At 36.4% G+C, this 22,881-nt stretch overlaps 1 protein-coding gene across 1 annotated transcript in view; it reads left to right on the top strand.

The window, feature by feature from the left end:
• LOC139734031 (plexin-A4-like) overlaps positions 1–22,881 on the top strand; it is an 86,725-nt gene that overhangs the window by 53,090 nt on the left and 10,754 nt on the right. The window contains exons 11-20 of the mRNA XM_071644838.1: positions 3,077–3,175; positions 7,813–7,967; positions 10,880–10,994; positions 11,366–11,499; positions 13,048–13,212; positions 14,128–14,227; positions 15,719–15,964; positions 17,424–17,612; positions 18,873–19,095; positions 21,315–21,457. Coding sequence (XP_071500939.1) covers positions 3,077–3,175; positions 7,813–7,967; positions 10,880–10,994; positions 11,366–11,499; positions 13,048–13,212; positions 14,128–14,227; positions 15,719–15,964; positions 17,424–17,612; positions 18,873–19,095; positions 21,315–21,457 — 1,569 coding nt within the window. The remainder of the gene's footprint in view (positions 1–3,076; positions 3,176–7,812; positions 7,968–10,879; positions 10,995–11,365; positions 11,500–13,047; positions 13,213–14,127; positions 14,228–15,718; positions 15,965–17,423; positions 17,613–18,872; positions 19,096–21,314; positions 21,458–22,881) is intronic.

Genomic DNA, 22,881 nt, shown 5'->3' with positions numbered 1-22,881 from the left:
TGAAAGGATAGTGCTACTGCTTTGAAAGTTGGCATTAATTATGGACAGAATGTGTTAATGAGGCATGCTAAATTTTAGTTTAATCTGATAATCCCTTCATTGTTGTTACTCTGGTGGTTTACTTCCTGTTTTTTGTCCCATTCATCGCACAGCCAGCACGGTTTGGTAAAGATTAAGCACTTGAATAGACACTGTACTTCAGAGCCTCTTTTCTCAGTTCACACTTTTCCTGAGTTTGTGCATTCTTTCCAATATTTAGATAGGTTAGGAGAGTCCATTTGATTTGAGTTATACATCATTTAAAGCTTAAAGTCTGCTCTTCTAGAATATGGTCTTAACTAAAAATTCATGTCTGGCGACTTTTTGTTTTTTTGAGGTGCAGGGTCACAAATACTATTTTATGTAGTCTTTTTCACTAATTATTGTTTTATCCTCTGTTAAAACCATTCCTTTTCAATATCTGTGGATGTATTTGATAATATGTAACTTGCACAGTGTTTTGTATTTAACTTCATATGTTTCCTTCATCATATTTTACATTGTTCATTTTATTTGTTAATAAGATAATTTTGATTGAATTTTGATTGATTTTACCCTCAATAGACATGATTTTATTGAATTGGATGATTCAGTATAATATTTAGAAAAAAACTTTTTTTTTTCATAAATATGCTATATTGTTAAACTATATTTGATTTACAATTTGCAAACTATTGGATAATTTATTTCTCCATTTAAAGTTTCATATACTTTAGTCTTACGTCTACGTCAAATGATCTTTTTGTTCCTTTTTTTATTTGACCACTGTACAAAATAATATACAATTTGTTTTTGTTATAAAAATGATGTTATGTATAGATTTAGTTACATCTGTATTTGTTCATTGTTTGTATACGCTATATCTTTACCTGTATGTGGACCCCTTTGGAAATCAGCCTTGAGCTGAAAGGGCTATCCACCCTATGAATGGAAAGGAATAAATGAAATAAATGAATTTAAAAATGTCGGTGTTAGACAATGTGTTCCCACGAAAGCAGTATTTTTAGAAATATATATATATATATATATATATATATGTATATATATATATACATGTATTACCAGTGTTTTGCTCTCTCCATTGGTTGGGTTTATGCATTGAGATTTGGGTAAGGATGTTCAGTTTTAAATGAGCAGAAGATGTTTTTGATCATCGTTGGGCAACCTGCTGCCATGGTACTATAATAATACAATTGTTTGTTTGGTTTTTCTTTTGAAAGAATATGAAATAACCAGTTTTGGTGGATGAGCTAACACCTTCAGGTCAGGGTGGGGCATCTGTTGTATACAGTGATAGTTTTAGTTATATTTGAGATTGCATTCAGTGCATTTTTGTGTAATAATGTATTGTTTTATAATGTTTGTAACTGTTTTACATTTATATAGCTGATTCTGGGTGCATGTACTGGGTGGGGAGGAAGGCCTTGAGCCTCGGTGATTGAGTTTGCCTTTTCCTCCCCTGGCAACCAGGGGCATGCACCTGGAATCACCACAATTTTTATATCATGTAATGCAATTTTATGTTTGTATTCTATGTGCGCTTGTATTGTGTGTTGAATTGCCGAATAGATAAATAAATGAATAAATGAATAAATAAATAAATGAATAAATAAATAAATAAATAAATGAATGACAATAATAATAATAATAATAATAATAATGGTAATGACAACAATATTGATACTGATAATAATAACAATAATAAGAATCATAATAATACATGTAGTTGAGACCTATCTTCAGATTTCCAGCATTTTTGGTGAGATAATGAGAAACCTCTCATGAATGTGAAAGAGCACACAATTCCAAGAGGAATTCAACTTTTATTTGATGAAAACTGGTTTTGAAATGGCTGAGATATCCAAAACAGAGCAACCCTAATAAAAAGTGGGACCCACCTTTTATTATGATTGCTTTGTTTCACTTTGCTTTTGGATGTCTCAGCCATTCCAAAACCGATTTTCATCAAATAAACTTTGAATTCCTCTTTAATAGAATGGTGTGCTCAGTACTATTTCATAGACCAGTGGTTTCTTGGTATCTTGCAAAAATTTAAAAGCTATAAATCCTAATCTCCATCAATAATATAATATACCTTTAAAAGAGGTCATCCGACTCGATGTAGTATTAGCCCATGGCACTTTGAATGGTTTTTGATGAAAAATGTATTCTATAAGACTTTCTGTCATCAAGTAACACCCCAAGAATGTAAAGTAACATCATCTGAATCAATAGAATTGGGAGAGTACCAGGTATAACACACAACTTTGTAGGTCAAGTGTATCGACACAAATAGATTGTGGGATAAAAACATGCAACCTTATAATTATAAATACCCATCCCCCATGGGAGATATAGAAACCTTTCAAATGTGATATTCCATTCAATCAATTTGTGTATTAGAATGATGCAGATGGCAAAACATTTTATCTTAAAATGAATGTGATGATGAACCATCTAAGTGAATATAATGCTGAGATGACAAGGTGTATATTCTGACTATTTATATTTATCATCATAAAGATTTTGTTAATTCTCTTTCTCTGCCAGTAGGCCTATAGGTCCTTATCTTGGTCAAATAGAATAAATCCAATATGTCTTGCTGCAGTAGGCCTACACAGCTATTGAAGGAAACTGAAATTTGAAATGAGACTGTACTAAAGGACTGAGAAATAAGATGTTCATTGCATTAGTGTTTGCAATCTTCTTCATCTCAAATCAAAACAGAAAGTTCATTCTTGCATAGAACTACAAGTCTTCAGTGTAAAAGTCAAGTGGCTGCATCCACTTCAAAAGAGTACATTAGAAAGGATGAGACAGATACAATGTACTTTGTATGTGACAAGGCATTGATATCTAAATGTTACAACCTTTTCAGGATCATTTGCAGGAAGACGGCTCCACTTTCATCGAGCAAGAACAGACACAGCCTTGTAGTAAAGCCAGTTGTAGAATATAATTGGAAATCAGAGATTTTATGAGTGAGGAAGAATCAAGTCCGCACTTCCATATTTTTCTGCGTTGTTCTGCTCTACAGGTCACTGTGTATGAATGTGTCATGCATGTAGATGGAAGTGAACAGACTGTAGCAGTAACATACTTCAATGAGACTTTTGTCAACTGTCCTGCTCGACAGGTGAGATATTGTTGACAGTGACTACAAACCTCACATGTATGCTTCGGTTTACATGAATATGCACACTACTCTTCATATAATGATATGACTGGAATAATGTGACCACTAACCATACGAAAGTTTATTGAATTGTTATATACCAATTATGATATTGGAAAATGGGGTATTAAGGTGTTTTGTGGAAACACAAAGCAGATTATGTTGTCTATCCAGGACCTGACACAAATCTTTTCTCCAGTGGTCTGCTCTGCCCACTAAAATCTCTAAATCTGAAATTTTGGTTGCTCAAAAGAGGTGTTTAGCAAACATAACAAGCCCTTTTGAATCTTTAATAGTAGATCAGTTGGGCCACCAAAAGATAATCTTACTGGAAATTTGGTGACCCAACATAAATTCTGAGTAGCCCCGGGAAACTTGGTCACCATTAGTGTTGAGCCCTGGTATAGCCATATTAGAGCTCTGTCCATTAGCACATACTTTAGAGTAGACTTAGCATACTACATTGTATGTCCACATACTAATACTATAATGAAGAACTTTTATGTAAATGCACAACATAGTTTTCATGGATATCAGTTTGTAACGTTATACCTCACATAATGCACCGTGAGTCCGTAATTCAGTTATGAGTGAATGACATTCCATGTTGACGTTACGGCTTAAATGGATATCTTGTTGTCCAGGAAACCTTCCTGAAAGTATGCAGTTTCATTTTTTTCCATTTAGCACAGATATCATTATTGTATAAAGTGTGCATAAAATAGGGATCATAAAATCCAATAGATCCAGATTTTATCCCAGTGGCCTTTCATGTGGAAGTGACATATTGGTTTATTGGCTCTGATGTCTGTAATTATTCTGGGATTCAGAATAACTGACTTTTCAAAGATTTAGGTAACAGTGTAGCTGTAAATTACATTCTGCAGTCAAAACTTTTTAGTTCAGTTTGATAAATAACTTCCAGTTTGTGTAAAAACATAGTGATTGAAATGTGCTTACCACTGTAAATTTTCTCCATTTACTGTCTGGAAAGGAATGAGCAAAACGAGCGATGGCATCATAGTTTTGCTGTCCAGTGAATGGTCATTCTCTCATTTATTACAAAGTAGGTGTAGTAGCATGAAGTTTGCTTTAATCTTGTACAGTATAAGTTGCTGCACATGCATTTATGAAATTGAACTCAATATGTAATAGCATGCACTGTATACATTTTGCACTACACCTTGGTTGTTTAGAATGTAGAGGAAATAAACATGGAATTGGTATTCGTTTAGATATGGACTTGATTTTCACGTTCCTCATAATATGCACAAATTGTAATCTTGACACCCACAGTACACGTACAGCAGTGAAGTCCTCCAAACCATTGTGAGTGTGTCTGTCCGCTGGAATTCCCAAAACGTCATTGACGACTTGACGGGATCTGAAGGTTTGCACAAGTTACATACATGAAGTACACCATATTACTTTGTGCATTCCATTTTAATTCTTATTTCCATCATGAAATAGTAAACTAAAGGCATTTTGTTTTATATTGTCTACCTGTCTGATGAGCTTGAGTTGAGTTTGAGTGGAGTTTATTATTAAACAATAGTATGCCAAGAACTAAGAGCAAATACTAGCCTTCCAGTTTATTATATCAGAAACGAAAGAGATATTGAATTCGAATGAGAATACACATGAATACATACCTGTATTTGATAGATGCAATAGCTGGATGATGGCTAAATTTATTGGAATGAGATTTTTTGATTTATCAAAGTTCAAGTGAAAATGAAGACACAAGATGTGAGGGACACAAGATAAAAGGTGAAGGTCAATGTGTGAAGTTTATCTTACATTTCACTAATGACTCAAGAAGCACTGTATGATATTCAGTCCAATGATGGCACAAAAGTATATACTGTAATTCCCCTCTTCATGTCAGTGATTTGAGTGATGTTTACCTCCTGGCTAACATCAGTCGCTTGCGTGGTTTCATGAAATATGTCACTTTCTGGTTTTTTGTGTTTGTGTAAATGTCACCATACATTTATTAAACCCAATCGTATTTTGCTAATCTTAATCAGGTTTACACCAAATCAATAATTTGTATATTTCATGATTGGATTAAATTGCTACTTCATCATAAAATGACCCAAATTGAAGAGAATGTGAACCCATAAGTGAGTTTATGGATAGCATATTGTCACTTACATTGAATACAAATGTATGTGTATGGGCATGTGTATGGTACATTGTATGTATGTTAGAAACTGTTAAAGGTACTAGTAGTTTGTCTACCGAGCTAAAAATACAAATCTGCAAAACCCTCCTGTATATTTTTGTATCACAGAGCTTAAAAAAAGAAATCCATGCTGTTTCCAAGAAGTTCAGAAATTTGTAGTCATTCACTATTATTTGTTTAATATAAACTGAGGCATCTCTGTTTGATTTCATGTGGAATTACTATTTTATATGGTACATTTAGGCCTCACACGAGCAATAGTAGCAATCGATATCACACTTGATGGTGTGATATGTAGTGTTTTAGCTTGATTCAATACATTATAAAGATAACACTAACACCAACACTAACACTAGCAACAAACTTGAAACCACTCACCTGGTGAATAGGTGAACTTCAGTTTCATGATAATTGTAGCTTGTAATGTTATACTTTTAAAAAATTAAGAAGTCATAGGCCCTACATGTATATCAGGGGAGGACCTTATTGATGAATTTGAGGCAAACTACTGTAAACACAGAAATTTTCGCGTATTTCACGCTTCTCAGGAGTATGGCTAGCGTGAATTCTAAAACCCATGAAAATACATTCACAATTTTCTCTGCACGTTTTGAATGGGTTAACAATTGCACAGGCTGAATTCAGGAACCAATGATTATGTTTTTAAGCCACCCAACGTGAAAAAATAATTGCGCGAAAATATAAACATTTACAGTAAAATAGTGATCTCCTGTTCGTGTGGAGTCATTCATCTCAGACCAGCGGTATGCACCTAGAATCTCCACAATCTTTTTATCGTGTAATATGATTTTCCGTTTGTATTTTATACTGAAATGCCAAATTGCACTATCTTGTAAAATTACTTCTTCATGTTTTTTTAATAGTGACACTCTACAAGTGTTCAGTGAATAGCGGAAGCTGCAGTCGCTGTCTATCACCCGTGTCGACGCCTACAAAACTAGAATGTCTGTGGTGTGGTGATGACTGCAATGTCCAAGAGAGCGAAGTCTGCCAGGAGAATACTCCCCTCGATCAAAGCCAATATCTGCAATGTAATCCCCCTGAAATAACTGGTGTAAGTACATTATCAGACTTAATATTCATTGACCTGTGATGATGTTGATATTAGAATGTCCTTGATTGGGAAGTCATGATGCAGTTCAGCCTGTTACGGAGATATTGTTTTGGATAGGGATATGACAACAGTGATTAAAAACAGTGTAGTCAATGAATACTTTGAATAATTCTGTTTTTGAACTTGTTCCGTGCTTTTTGAAACATCATATTTTGTATAATACAACAAAGTACATTGTGTACAGGACTGGTCATGTGTATTGTGCAGATTACATGTTTGTAATGCTAACATGTTTTAAAATTGTGTGTTCTTGACGTAAGGGTTGCAATTCTGTATATGTGACCGTGCACCACAAAACGAACAAAAAGTTGCACACACTGATTTTATGTGAGGACTGAAAATAGGTGAAATGGGTCAACCTATCCGATCTTGACTTTTTCATATTTTCTGAATGAGCAAGTCCTCTTCTACATTTTGCTAAAATTTGGGATCATAAAACGGGCAGGAAAGTGTGTTTTTTTAGCAATTTATCTTGAACATCTTTTGGTAGAATAGTGTGATTAGGTGTGTTTTTAGAGTCCCCTTTTCATTTCTTAAAAACCTTGTACACACTCTTCACTTTCAACTCTAATGACTTTTGAAAGGATGATGCTACTGCTTTGAAAGTTAGCATCAGTTATGAACAACATGCGTTTATTAGGCACGCTCAATTTCAGTTTAATCTGATAATCCCTTCATTGTTGTTACTCTGGTGGTTTATATCCTGTTTTTGTCCCATTCGTTGCACAGCCAGCGTGGCTTGGTAAAAATTTAGCACTTAAATAGACACTGCACTTCAGAACCTCTTTTCTCAGTTCACACTTTTCCTGAGTGTGTGTTTTCTTTCCAATATTTAGATAGGTTTGGAGAGTCCATTTGATTTGAATCATGCATCATTTTAAAGCTTAACGTCTGCTGTTGTAGATTATTTTCTTAACTAACATTTCTTGTCTGGCGACTTTCTGTGCGTTTTGTGATGCAGGGTCACATACACATTGTATATACTCTTGTTATGCATGTAGGTTCACTAAATGTGACTCAAATTCAGATTATAGGAATTTATGCCATATGCATTATTAAAGAAACTTTAGTCTGTTTCTTCTTTGTAGGTGTTGGTTTTTGTTTTTTGTTTTTGGAAAATTGACAAGCAGTGGGTGTGTGACATTTTGCAAAAGTAGTTTAAGAAATTTTAGTAACTGTCAATAGAAAGCACATGTTCCTTTTCAGTTCTGTGGGTGATACATGATCAATAGCATGTGATAATTATAGTTTTTCCTCTCTGAAATTCTCTGATAGTTCTACCCTGCAATTGGACCAGTAGATGGAGGAACAAGATTAGAAGTTTTTGGAACTGACCTTGGAGTGAACTTTGAGGATATCTCCAATATCACAGTGGCAGGGATTGAATGTGATCTAAATGACATGGAAGAGTTCTATGAGCCTGGGCAAAGGTTTGTATTCAGAGGCACAACCGTAAGCCAACCAAAGCATTTGGGGTAGTGATTGTATTAAAAAAAAAAAGAGAAGGAAAGAATGCAGAACCATCTTGTTACCAATTTCTCTAATAGGGTCAGATATTATGAACATATCATAAAGCTGTAACCAATTCAAAAGAAACATTGCGCAAGATCAGCTCTATTTAGGGTTCTGCAAGAATTTTGTACAAGAACTGCAGCAAATATTATTGCCATGATGAAAGCACATCATGGCTCCAAAATGAAGTAAAGAGCTTTGCAAGTCATACTACTCAGTCTGATATTCTTCAATTTTTAGAGAAAGTCACAAGAAAATTGGCACACTTAAAAAACTGGATCCAGGATGTGGAATTGTGCAAGATACAGTTTGAAGAGAACAGAAAAGTTCCTATAAAGTTGGTACAATTTGTAACTGCACACTATGGCTCTCAAAGTAGGAATAAGCTTTATAGTATACTAGTACAATATATCATAAAATGTTACAAACACGTATCCATCGTTCTTGGCAGTGTACAAACACAGAATTGTTATGTGGAGTATTAATCACCTTCATTGATATTTCTCATTAATTCTTTCGACCTCAGCCAACTCGCATGCAATTGTCTGGAAATTTATATGATCTGTATTAATGGGGATAAAATTTGATTCATATGTTTGTGATAGCATTATGAGAATTACATCACATTTTAATTTACATTCTTTTCAAGTTCAAGTCCAAAAGGCTGACATGGAATTATACAAATAAGAATGAGAGAGTGAAGGAAACAAACATTTTTTGTAAAAGTTTTTAAATAAAAAGTATGTTCCCGTTTTCCTGAGGAGTCCTTTGATCGTGTCAAATAGTGAATGAAAAATGTATTTGTTTTAAAGTGTGAAAGTAGACATAAATAGAAGTGGGCTTATTGCACAAAACAGATTCATTGCATATTTGGTGTACAAGACAACAGCAGTGACATTTCCTGTTCTGAAATTACACCAAAACATTCGCTGTTGCATTCCAAAAAATGGTTTATTATTAAGACACTGTTCTGTACCTGCCATGTAGCTCTCTCTGTCTCCATATCTTTTTATGCAGCAAAAGAGAAAAGCAGTACAAAGTGCTTGTCAAGGATTGTTTTCATTATATATTTGTGTAAAATTGGAGTCCTCCAAGTTTAAAAACACCTATGTTACACCATACCATTCTGTCATTTTTGGTGTTTTTGCAAGCATTTTGCATACTCCCATTCAAGTAATCTTGCCTGGGCACCTTGTTTTGGATTAAAACAAAAAAGAGAGAAAAAAAAAGAGGAAAAACGATTTGCTATTTATAGCCAATACATCCTTTTCATGAAGAAAAGTGAGACAGCAAGGTGACCTTACACTCATTATACCCCCGCCAAACGAAGTTTGAAGGGGGTATATAGGAATCAGCGGACGGTCGGGCGGTCGGGCGGTCGGTCGGGCAGTCGGTCCGTTGCAAATCTTGCGTCGCGAACTACTTCCTCAGTTTTCAACCGATTCCCATAAAACTTGGCACAGATGTGTGCCTTGGGTTGTAGATGTGCAAGACGTATTTTTTGACAGTACCCAAAAGTACGTTGCCATGGTAACGGCATATTATGGGCAAAAATGGGTACAAATCTTGCGTCGCGAACTCCTCCCACAGTTTTTGATCAATTTTTATGAAATTAGGTACAGATGTTCATCTGAATATGTTAATGTGCAAGACACATATTTCCGCAGTGGCAAAAAGTGCGTTGCCATGGTAACGGCATGTTATTGGTAAAATATAGGGCAAAATGCTTCATGGCAAAACTGCTTCATCAGTGTTCTTCCAATTCTCATGGAATTCATATTGAATGTTTGTCTTAGGATATAGGTCAGCATGACACATTTCTTGACAGTGACAAAATGTATGTTGCCATGGTAACAGCTCACATATTATGAGCCAAAATGATGGAAAATTTTGTGTTGCAAACTACTTCCTCAGTTTTTGCCCAATTTCCATGAAACTTGGTACAGATGTGTGCCTTTGGTTGTAGATGTGCAAGACGCATTTTTTGACAGTACCCGAAAGTACGTTGCCATGGTAACGGCATATTAATGGCAGAAGATCAAGGAAAGATCTTGCGGATTTAACTACTTCCTCAGTTTTTTGACCAAAGCTTATGAAATGTGGCACACACCTTGATCTTGGTGGGAAGATGTGGAAGACATATTTTTTGGACGTGTCAGAAGCTGCGTTGCCATGGTTACGGCATATAAATGGCAGAAGATCAAGGAAAGATCTTGCGGATTTAACTACTTCCTCTGTATTCGACTGAAGCTCATGAAATGTGGCACACACATTGGTCTTGGTGGGAAGATGTGCAAGACATATTTTTTGGACGTGTCGGAAGCTGCGTTGCCATGGTAACGGCATATGGCGGAAGATCAAGGAAAGATCTTGTGGATTGAACTACTTCCTCAGTTTTTGACAAAAGCTTATGAAATGTGGCACACACAATAGTCTTGGTGGGAAGATGTGCAAGACATATTTTTCGGACGTGTCGGAAGCTGCGTTGCCATGGTAACGGCATTTAAATGGCAGAAGATCAAGGAAAGATCATTTCTTGGGTAAGACTGTCGTCACGGGGCGGGGGTATTAATCACCTTCAGTGATATTTTAATATATGAATTGTTCAAACATACCATTTATATTGTGTACCTTGATTTGGGCCAAAAAAAAAAGCATTTAAGATGACAGTATACTTACCTCAACAAGGCACCCATAGGAGAGTTTTAGCTAGGCATTTCTTTTTTTTATTTTTTATTTTTAGGCTGCCTAAGTTTCAGTGCATGCAGTGCATTAATTCCACATATTGATTGTTTTGTTGTGTTTTGTTTTGTTTCTTGTTTCTTGTTAGTGTCAGCTGTTTGACGGGAGGAGCAGGTCAAATAGTGGAGGGACAAATTGACCTCACAGTCACTCTGGATAATCAAACGAGAGAGGCAAACAGTGAAGAGGAGTTTCTCTACAGAGTAAGTGTATTCTGTGAGACTGATATTTACCCCATTTACTCCTTCAAGGACCCATAAAGTGAACTTGAAAATACAGCTGTGTATTCTTAGCTCTGATTCTCTTAACTCATCCAGAGGAGAATGATGTAGCACACCTCAATTTATTAAAAGTGATGAAAAGAGCCAAAGTGTAGAAGTCATTTTTGCTGATAGGGGATGAAACTGTATTCCACTATATTCACACGATAGGTGCCTTCAAATAGTATATTAAAGTACAGTATACAGTCTAGTAGCTTTACATGTACATGTAGCTGCAAAGTGCTGAAATGAACACTTTGAGACTGATCAGACACATACATTGTTTACCCGTTGTTCATGTGTGTTCTACCAAGGATCCCATGATAAGTGGATTCACTCCGACAGAGGGACCAGCGGCAGGTGGAACCAGAGTCACGATTTCTGGAGATTTCCTCACTTCTGGAAGGAATGTAATAGCCCGATTCGGAGATGAAGAATGTATTGATATGTGAGTTGACATTAGAAAGCTGCATGTGGGTAGGCTTACATTTTATTAGCTGGTAGACAAGTCATTTGACTCGTAAACAGGGATGTGACCCATTTGCTGATTATGACTTGACTGGTTACCCCTGCAATTCTCTGAGAGCCTTTAATACCCCTAAACGAGATTCTTTTTGCCAGTCAACAAAAAACAGACAGGTTAATAATAGTCTGTCTATGTAAAACCAGTCAAGCAGCACATGTATCCCCTCTCCATAATCTACTAGATGTACAATGCAAAATATTGATCACACTTGAGATTTAGTAGAGCGTGCACGCGGCTCATATGTCATACACTATGGCACTGGTGTGGTCAGCGAAAGTCAAAATCTACTGGGCTCACTATTGATTGCTACGCAGGTATTTGTATGAGTTTTATAGCAAAACAAGCATACTATTGCATTGTGATAGGTTAATTAGACAAAAATACACAGACAGTTTTGACAGAAAAAGAACAGATATTGATAGGAGAAACTGTAATTTTTTAATTAAAAAAGTAATTTTTCTGGCCAGCATATCGCAAATACACACAACTTTAAGTCTCAACTGCAGGCACTTTGGTCTACATTTTTAGAACCTGGTATGCCAGGTTGACATATAAGGAACTGGTTCATAATATTAGTATTCAGACTGACCTACTCTATGTTTGAGCTCTTATACAAGGGCCTGTATTTCAAAATAGCGTGGAATACATGTACTAAAGTTTCCGAATGCAGCATATGAGTGACCTTGAAGAATAAGAGGCTTTAAAGCATGTGCCGTTGATTTTTTAATTCTGTCTGTTTACATTGAGAAGTATTGCAAACTCTATTCAGATGAGAAAAGCTTGCGTGAGCGTATGTATATTATGCTCTTGATGATGTTTTATAGGATTGCATGCATATCTGTACACCATACAAGAAAATATAGCATTTTGAATGAGCTTGGAGACTGACTCATATGTGATTGTGAAACCATTATCAATGTTTTGTGCAGTTTCACTCCTGGTTAATAATCATCTAATTTCAATTACAGGAGAGGACTTTTTTGTCCCCCCCCCCCCCCCCCCCACACACACACACAGAGTAAGCAATTATAGATGTATGGCAATGAGCAACTTATTCAGACTTCATTATGACACTCTCATGAGTAAAAGCATAACAAACAGAACAAAGATCTGTCCATTGCACTCTTTGAAAAAAAAAAAGTATGTAATTCATCAAACAACATGTCACCCTAAAGACTGAGGTGTTTTCAGAGAGATGTACTGAAGAGAATGAAGAAAAAAATGAGATATTAAAAGAATTGGGTGTTTGCTCCAAATTCATTACATCACTGTTATGAACTGGCTTCCACTTTTTGGCAGGGTTTTAGCCCGGTAAAGCAGAAACTGATGGTTTCAAATTCCAAGCCATTGTTTCAAATTCTTTTTCATTTGGTCTAGTATAAATAATATATTGTAATGTAGTTTCATGGAGGGATACAGTGAAAAACAAAGAAGAAATGCATGTATACATGTATTTTCTGTTTTCCACAGTGCTCGTAGTCCAAATGAAACATCGTGTACAACCGCAAAATCTTCAGTGGGTAGTTACGCTCTGACTATGACCTTTGATGGAACACAGCTGACAACAGCCGATGAGTTTACCTTCCAGCCCAACCCAGTTATCACTGGCTTGGACAGGACACAGTCGATTATGTCGTAAGTCAGACTTTAACCGTATATCAAGTGGACATAATGGATCAACATGGTGGAATCGTCAATTTCAACAGGAGACTCTTGGAAGAGATTTCTTGAGTTTAACAAACCCGTTCTTTAAAAAGTCACTGTATTCATTCTTCTTGTTACTAAATAGTATGTAGTACTTCACTGGTAATGCCATGCCAATTTACCTTCTGTAAGTGTGGCACAAAATGAGTCAATGCCTTTGCAAGCATATGTCCTCCATACTTAAATTGCAAATCACAGTAAGTACAACCATAATATTACAGTGTATATGTCAATTGAAGCTGATTAGCTGTATCTATGGTAACTACAGTTGAGCCTCTATTATCCGGCCTCCCTTTATCCGGATCTCTCTATTATACGGACGCAATCTCGCCGTGAATTTTTTTTTTTTAAATAAAGCCATACGGGAGGAAAGGGGGATTCCCAACTCCTTGAGACTCCTACACAAAGACACATGAATTACATATTACTTCCAACATGATTGACATACATATTACATCAAATTTCCTTCCAAATTGCTTACCTTCAGACATTTTAACATCCCCAAACATCCCCAAATGTAACAATGAAAAGGTTGCAGTATACACATTACTACATGTGGTACTACAATGGGCTACATCAGTACATGTGTATGTATATGTACATGTATAAAGCATTGAGTCTCCCGTGTGCGGCCAAATCCCTTATCCGGATGAGCCCCGGTCCCGACTTGTCCGGATACGAGAGGTTCAACTGTACATAGCTATTCTGATGTTTCATTTAGAAATACTCTTTGTATAATAGGACCAAGATTGGTTTTAAATCAGTGTGAATATTATTTTAGTCAGGATTTTTTTACCTAACATCATCACATATGTAATATACTAATACTTGATTTTGCCATTTCAGGGGAGGTCTTGATATAATTGTCACTGGAGAAAGATTTGACTTGATTCAGATGCCAGTTATCAAGGCAATATCACAAACTTCTGGAGCAGAGACGTCAGAGGTCTGTACATGGTTTTTATTGCTTATGTTTTATCTACACCATATGTCTGCAGTTAATTCTTCAAATTACCCCGATATATGATTCCAAAGAGCAAGTATTTATATTGTATAAGAGGAATTCTTACAAGTTATGATTACCGGTAAATGTACTGTGAAAGGTCTCCCAATTATCCTGAAATTTTGTGTTGTTTGAAGTTTTCCTGAAATTTATAAGTGCTGGTATTCATAAACGTGAAATGCTATCTCACATTAGTACCAACATTATTAATAGCTCATATTATTCAGGATATCAAACAGAGACTCCAACCCCAAGCACCTTCTGATCTGGATATTCTCCCGCCTGAAACCTACGGCAAACGGGAGACTCCGCCAACTTGATGTGCGCGAAGTTCCTTTTGACTGGGGTCTAGGGCTCTATAGCTCTAGGGTTCTTGATGCTCTCTCGTGCTATCTAAGGCTTATTTTTCAAAATACGATGACAATAAGTAAATCATTTCAAGCGGGAGACACAGAGCCAGGGCGAGAGAAATAAGCGGGAGAACGGGAGATACTGCAAAAATGAGCTTTTGGCGGGAGATCTCCCGTCAAAAGCGGGAGAGTTGGAGTCTCTGCATCAAATGAGACTTCATTGAAATTAAGAACTTGATGAGGCCAACCAGTGTGGAGTGATTGACAGAAATATGAGGAGTCAGTGCGTTTTCCTGTTGTTAGCATGTGACACATGCTATAATTCAGAATTCAGACCAACAAAGCCTGTGATATACAATGTATTCTGAAAGAATATTTAGGTGACAGAATATATGTCATAATATTTATCTGTCTCTCTCTCTCTCTCTCTCTCTCTCTCTCTTTTCATTACCTCTACCAAGGAAGGAGATTAAGTGATCATCAGTGTTGGTTTCTCTTTTAACAAAATAAATAATAAAAGTTGTGAATGGATTTGAATGAAACTTGCAGGAAAAGTTGATGAAGACACAAGGAACAGATGATTAAGTTTTGGTAGTGATCCAAGAATTTTTATAGATCTTTGAAGGTTTTTTTGTTCTTTTGGCATATGAGCTTGGGAGTTCAAGCTGCACATACTGGAGGTTTTCCTGCACCCATGCACTGAAAGCGTGTGCTGTGCTTGGGCAAGCCACTGCACAGCTGGAAACTGATGACGTAAACAAAAGGATTTTTTTAATTGGGAAAGAGTATATCTATTATGTGTATGGTTAGAAATGATTTGCTGTCTTGGCGGTGGTCTGCGCTCTCTGAGTGCATTTCTAGTGTCATTTTCAAATTAATGATGTCATTTCTGATTCATGTAAAAGCAACAACCATAAGGAAAGAACTTCTCTCAAGCACGTTTCATGCATTAAGACCGGAATATAAAGGGGCAAACTTTTGTAGAACTGATACTTTTGTATAAAAAATTGTTGTGTTGTAGACTAATGTTGAAATATAAATTCTTAACATTGAATTCTTTACTTCTATCTGCCTTTATTTTCAGATTTGTAATGGCAATGGAAGTGCCACCGTTCTTACTTGTCCCTCGCCAACCTATCCTGGGGACACGGCATCACGGAGGAGAAGACAAACTGAGGATGGTCTTACGGCTTCCTTACAATTTGACTTTGATGGTTTTGTCATCGACTGGAATGAAATCATCACATACTTCCCAGATCCAGTTTACTACAATTTTGAGGGACCAGATTCAATTTTCAATCTGCCTGAAAGCAACTTGCTAGAACTTAATGTGAGATTTGCTATTAAAATGAAAGTGGAATCAGTGAAAATGTCATACGCCAATTATATCCATCTACATGTAATCTATGTAATGCTTGAGAAGGAAATTGTATTGTATCCTTTCATATTCAAGATTCATCTCTGAAATTCCTTCCATTAGGTTAACCCAGTAAAGTTGAATGTTAGGGGAAGTGTGGTTCTAATATACCAAGACACTGCTAAAAAAATTCAAGTTTCAAGTTTATTTCCACAAGTTCAGGTAAAAACATATAAATATACAATCAATCAGTTCCAACACATACATATACAAACCAAAAATTATTTTGGATAAGTACATAATCACAGTTAAAAATTAAAAAGTGTGTGTTCAAGATTGACATAACAATTAAAATAAATGGTGGAGGAAATCAGCAGTAGGCCATTGGCCTTTCGAGGCTGATCCCATGAGCAAATATACAATATTAAAACTGTATGTCATTATACACTGTTTCATAAATCATAAGTGGCATAAAAAAGAACTGGATTTGCAATAAATAGGGACAAAGAAAAAAAAATAACCGTCTGAATCCAGATAACTATTCAATTTTTTTGAAAGACTATCATTGGTAAATGGGGCAAAAACAGAGAGGAATTCAAGCTGCATATATTTGAGGTGTGTATGCATGCACTGAGTGCGCACTTGAAGCGCAGTGTGCACTAACCTGACTGATGAGGTACACAGGTGTAGACACAACGGAAAGGCTTCTTTATCATTGGGAAATAGTTTGATTTTCAACATGCATGTACAGAGCATGTAGAGCGTGTGGAGGTGAAGAAGACAACTATTGATATAGAGGGCAACAAAAAGGAATTAAAAGGGGGATCAAAACCATAAGATGTGTGACGAAGAACAATCCTATACATTTACATGAAGACAGACAGATATGTATGATTACAAAAAAAAAAGAATTATATATATGTACATATATTTATTTATATATTGAACTACTTCTGAGTTTGAATTCTGAAAGTATAATGGGTGTAAAAATGATATGTCTGACACGTAATATAAATCAATGGCAGTTGCCTGCCTGCTTCTTGCTGGTGTTAATGGACTAGTGATGAGCCACCTTCTCAAGCAGAGATCTTTAACATGCTTAAGGATTGTCTCTATACAAATTTCTTGTTGAATGTGCTGTATGCAATTAGTATTATGGCAATTGTCATACATAGAAATGTGATGCCATTTTTAAAAGGTATTGTGGGTGTATTTTTGCTACTGAAGAACATGAGATACACAGGACTACTGTGGTAATTATAATACGCTGTGTTCAAAGTGCATAAAATCCTGAAAAGCTAACCACCTATCCTAAAAATTTCCATTTAAATCCTTGTTGGTGTTTTCCTCTGTGTACATAGCTTTTTTCAACTCACAATTGCCATGTTTTCTCTTATCTCTTTCATGTCCATCCACATTTCATATTTTTTAGGGAAGTAATCTCGACCTGGCTAGCAAAGAAGGTGATGTGCAGGTCTTTGTCGGCGGAGATGGTATATGTGCAATCCAAATCTTGGAAAGCGAAAAGCTGATCTGCAAGATGCCAGAAAAGGCACCATCGGCAGGATTTAATAATGGTTCATTAGGGGAAGGTCCGACAAGAAATCTTCCAGCAGTCCATGTAAGCATGGTTGTCTTTTGTAGATATTAAAGTAGTGAATTATGCCATTGATCGATTGATTTTGTTCTTTCTCCATTAAATTGTTTTTAAAGTTCTTCAGTCATCTTATTTGGCTGTTCTATTTCTATTCTTGTTTTAATAACTGACAAATGTCAGTGGGACGCATCCTTTTATTCAAATGCGTCCATGTTGGAGAAATAATTTTACATTCTAGGTTTAGATTTCAACTTAGAAATATGTCTAAGCAGTTTGTAACATTTCTCTGTGAAATGGAGAAAACAATGAGAAGATACAGTTTCTTTAAAGGACAGAAAACCTCTGTAGTTGTGTAGAGTCCACTATGTTTCTTGACATTTTACACATATTGTGATCAGTAGGTAGGCCTATTGTGTGCATAAGGGAAATTATGATATTGTTTTTTTTTATAACCATGTGGTATAGTCAAATGAGTTTAGACTGTATTCCATAGTAACCACATGCACACTATTCCTTTTGATGCCCCTGAAGAAATTTGCATCATCTGTTCTTGAAGTCGGTAGAAATATATATATATTTTTTTTTGCCAGAAATCCATTGTATAATGAACAATGCTTTGCAGAATTTATTTGATGCATTTTCTTTTAACATTTTTGAATTAACAAAATTGTAAGCACCAAAACTTATTGAATTAACACAAATACGAAGAATTTGCTAACTCTTGCTTGTTATTACTTAATCGTTATGTATATCATGCACATTCATACAGACACAGAATTGTTTGGTGGTATAAAAAGTGGGTATATGCTGTTAAAATTGTATATTCATAGCTGGTGGAAATATGCTTTGATTGCTGTATTGACTGAAAGCCTTAGAGACATTGAAGATTTAACCCCAAATGTTGTTAAGTATATGCTGTTGGGAATATGCTGTTAGAATAAGTATATCAATAGCAGGTGAAAATATGCTTTCATTGCTCTATTGACTGAAAGCATAAGAGACATTAAAGATTTAACCCCAAATGTGGTTAGGTATGAAATTACCATGATCACAAGACACAAATGAACATTTAATGGACATTGGTTACATGTAAGTACTGTAAGTTGGCATGTTATAATGTACTAAGAACTTGGTCTCTTGTGTTAAGATGGACCATGGACCAATATCATTCATTGTGAGCTACAGCAAATAATAAACATCCATATCTGCACTCATTTCACAAATACAAATAATTTCCCTATTCATGTAACATGCTTGACTCATCTTACTGTTGTCACTTTGCAGGTGAGTCAAGGCAACCTTGGCTTTTCTGTTGGCTATGTGCAGTACCCAACAGGTTTACCTTTGGGCGCCATCATCGGTGGTGCTTGTGGCGGTGCTGTGCTGATCATCATTGTGATGGTGCTGGTTGGCTTCGGACTGTACCGTAGGAGTTACGAGAACTTGGACAAGCAGGCGCAGGAACTTGAGTTGGTTGAAAAGAAAATCCAACAGAAAGTCGAAGCTGGTATGGAAAAATTTCAGTCATTGGTAGATCTTTGTCACTTGTTTCTTCAATATAACATAAGATCCAATAGGTCCCCTTCATATACTGCCTTGACAAAGGTGCACTCGTACAGATAAGATTATGTTTAAATTAGGTGATATGGGATTTTTTTTTTGTGTGCAAATATACTGCAAGGGAAATTAATATGGTAATTATGATTTTGTAATATTTTGATTTCTTTTTCTGGATGTGATGTCATAGGGTCATGTCGTAGGGTCATTAGTTAGACTGAACATGACAGAACAAGAGTGCTGTATGTTGATTATATTTCTTATTATTTCAAGATTTTACCATTGGTACAGGCCTGTATGAACTATGGTCTACAGGATATACACTAGGAGATGTTTCCTTTAGTTTTTGACATTTTCTAGGTAAAGATGAGGGACAAAGATGGGGTAGGGTTGTGATTGGAAATCATATTTGTGCTAGTCATCACATGCAACTTACATTATTTTGGTCTATGTATCTACTTTTGTCTTTTTAATCATTTTTTTTTTCTTGGTGTAAATGTGTGTTACTAGTACCTTACTACACATGTTGCAAAGAGTACATGTAGATATTTTGTAGCTTATTAGCTCACCTGAGCCAAAGGCTCAAGTGAGCTATTGCGATCGCCCTTCGTCCGGCGTCCGTCGTGCGTCGTGCGTCGTCCGTCGTGCGTCGTCCGTCGTCCGTCGTGCGTAAACTTTTTACATTTTCATCTTCTTCTTGAAAACCCCAAGACCGATTTTCATCAAACTTGGCAGGTAGCATCCCTAGGGGGTTAGGAACTCAATTTGTTAAAATGGGCACCATGCCCCACCCAGGGGGCCCCCAGGGGGGCCCAAACCCCCCCAAATTAAGGAATCTGTAAAAATCTTCTTCTCTAGAACCAGAAGTGATAGCGCTAAGTTAATACAATGAGTTAGTACATTGATGACTGTAGTTTCAAGTTTGTTTATGGCAGAATCAGGGGTGCCCCCCTTGGGACCCAGGGGAGGGGGGTGGGGAGGGGTTCTAATGGGGCCTAAATTGTACATTTTCATCTTCTTCTTGAGAACCCCATGACCCATTTTCACCAAACTTGGCAGGTAGCATCCCTAGGGGGTTAGGAACTTAATTTGTTAAGATGGGCACCGTGCCCCACCCAGGGGGCCCCTAGGGGGGCCCAAACCCCCCAAAATTAAGGAATCTGTAAAAATCTTCTTCTCTAGAACCAGAAGTGATAGAGCTAAGTTAATACTATGAGTTAGTACATTGATGACTGTAGTTTCAAGTTTGTTCATGGCAGAATCAGGGGTGCCCCCCTTGTGACCCAGGGGAGGGGGGTGAGGAGGGGTCCTAATGGGGCCTAAATTGTACATTTTTATCTTCTTCTTGAGAACCCCATTACCTATTTTCACCAAACTTGGCAGGTAGCATCCCTAAGGGATTAGGATCTCAATTTGTTAAAATGGGCACCATGCCCCACCCAGGGGGCCCCCAGGGGGCCCAAACTCCCAAAATGAAAGAATCTTTAAAAATCTTCTCTAGAATTAGAAGTTATAGAGCTAAGATGAAATACTATGAGTGAGTTCATTAATGACTGTAGTTTCAAGTTTGTTCATAGGAGATCCAGGGGTGCCCATTTGGGGGGCAGGGGTGGGTGGTTGGGAAGGTCCAAATGGGGGCCTGAATTGTACATTTTCATCTTCTTCCTGAAAACCTCATAATGGATTTTCGTCAAACTTGGCAGGTAGCATCCCTAGGGGGTCAGGATCTCAATTTATCAAAATGGGCACCATGCCCCACCCAGAGGGCCCCAGGGGACCCCAATCCCCCCAAATTAAGGAATCTTAAAAAATTTGGCCCTTATTGTACATTTTCATCTTCTACTTGAGAATGCCTGGTCAAATTTTGGTAGAGCTGTGAATAATTTAGATTAGTGACCGCGTGAAAGGTGAACTTGCGATACTCAGGTGAGCGCTAGACCCGCGGGTCTCTTATGTAAAGATACTACTACTACTACTACTACTAAAGATATAGCCATATGTGCAATTCTTGTATTATATTAATCCTCTTTCAGAAAACTGTGGAGGTTCACACTGTGCCATTTAGAAAAGAAATAGCATGCAACTTTATGGCATAATTTTTCATAATTTAAAAGAGGTATTCTGGAGTGAAAATGACCTAATATTTTTTACTATGCATCTTTTGAACAGCATTCCATGACCTCCAGGCTGACATGTCAGAAGTAGAGGAACAGGTCAAAGGTCTAGGCATTCCCTTTGTCAACACCCAGGACTACACACGAAACATGCTCTTCTCCGGGCTCGATGTCCTTCCTGCCACGTCAGATCCCGAAGTAAGTCCAATTCATAAAGTCACAAAAAATGCATTTTCGAAACTCTTCAACCATAACTTTGCCCTTGTGGTTACTGACTCTTTCATTGCTCTTCATAGAAGGCCAGGGCCCCATTTCATTAAAAAAACAAAAACAAAACAAAACAAACCAAAAGAAAAAAAAAATATATATAATAGCAACTCTTGCTGGAATGGCAATTGTCGTGGTAATGACAAGAATCGGGCTTCCTGATTGGCTGTTGCTATTGGAAGTTACTCTTCTAGCAAGAGTTGCTATCTTAATTTTTTTGTTAATGAAATGGGGCCCAGAATTGACAATCATTGCCACTGCTGATAATGGGCTATCCTCCTTTTGTATTTTCTCCATTTTTTCTTGAGCTTTATTTGTAAAACTTTTACTTTATTGTATGGAATACATTGATTTTTGCTATGAAAAAAATACAAACAAACAAACACAGCTGAGGTAGCCATCAAGTCACGAATTCTGTCAAGAATTTGTTGTAGTTCCATGTACAAAAATATAATGAGGTGAAATAGCTGCAGCGCTGGATGAAACAGTGAGCATTTTGCAATTTTTTTGTAATTCTATTACTAATGCAGTATTTGGATGCTGATCTGGAAAGGGATGTATAAAGTAGTTGTTATTACATGTCAGTGAAAAAAAAGGATAGGGTATAGTCATTTGCATGATATTTCAGACAGGTCTTGTTGAATATATGCTTTGTATGCTCCAATTATTTTCCACACTGGAGCCAATGTACATTGTCATGTACATTGTATACACATGTAATGTATTTATGCTTCCTTGTATATGATGGTACTTTACCGGCCAGTTTGTAGAGAGAGAGAGAGAGAAAACAAAACAAAAACAGATCAACTGGTTATTTTAGTGTTAGATGTAAGCTACCAGTAATTTTTGCCTACAGGAAATATTTGAAGGAATGGAAATATATTATCAGAATATTCATGTACATTGTATGTATTTACATGTCCATTTAACTTTTACACATGGATGTAATCTTTCCCTTACGACACTTTCATAGCACAGCATATGTTAGTGAAAAGAGAAAAGGGAACAATATTTGAAGGTCTTAACTGATGCCAGTGATTTGTTTATCTGAATAAATGTGCTTTTGATTTCATTTGTTCAGATTGTGACATAAACGTCAGCCTCATACTTTTTGTATCTCCATGTTTCAGAGTCAACATTGCCTCACTAATCACAGTCATTCTTGTGTCAGAGGGAAAATTTGAATACTTCACAAAGTGAGTTGTAATCAGTACAGAGAATTAAATTCTGACTTTAAGAAGCACATTTTAACATGGTGGCAGTGATATAGAACATGCAAAATGTAGCAATGAGCATATGATTTGCTGAATCGGTTCGTTTGAATTCTCATACAACATAATAACATAAATGCTTTG

This window comes from Diadema antillarum, unplaced genomic scaffold (genome assembly GCF_040938485.1).
Source record: "Diadema antillarum isolate AM-2024a unplaced genomic scaffold, OU_Dant_1.0 seq00000507_RagTag, whole genome shotgun sequence".
Taxonomy (NCBI): domain Eukaryota; kingdom Metazoa; phylum Echinodermata; class Echinoidea; order Diadematoida; family Diadematidae; genus Diadema; species Diadema antillarum.
The sequence above is the reverse complement of the archived record's forward strand: the minus strand, read 5'-3'. Positions and strand labels throughout refer to the sequence as shown.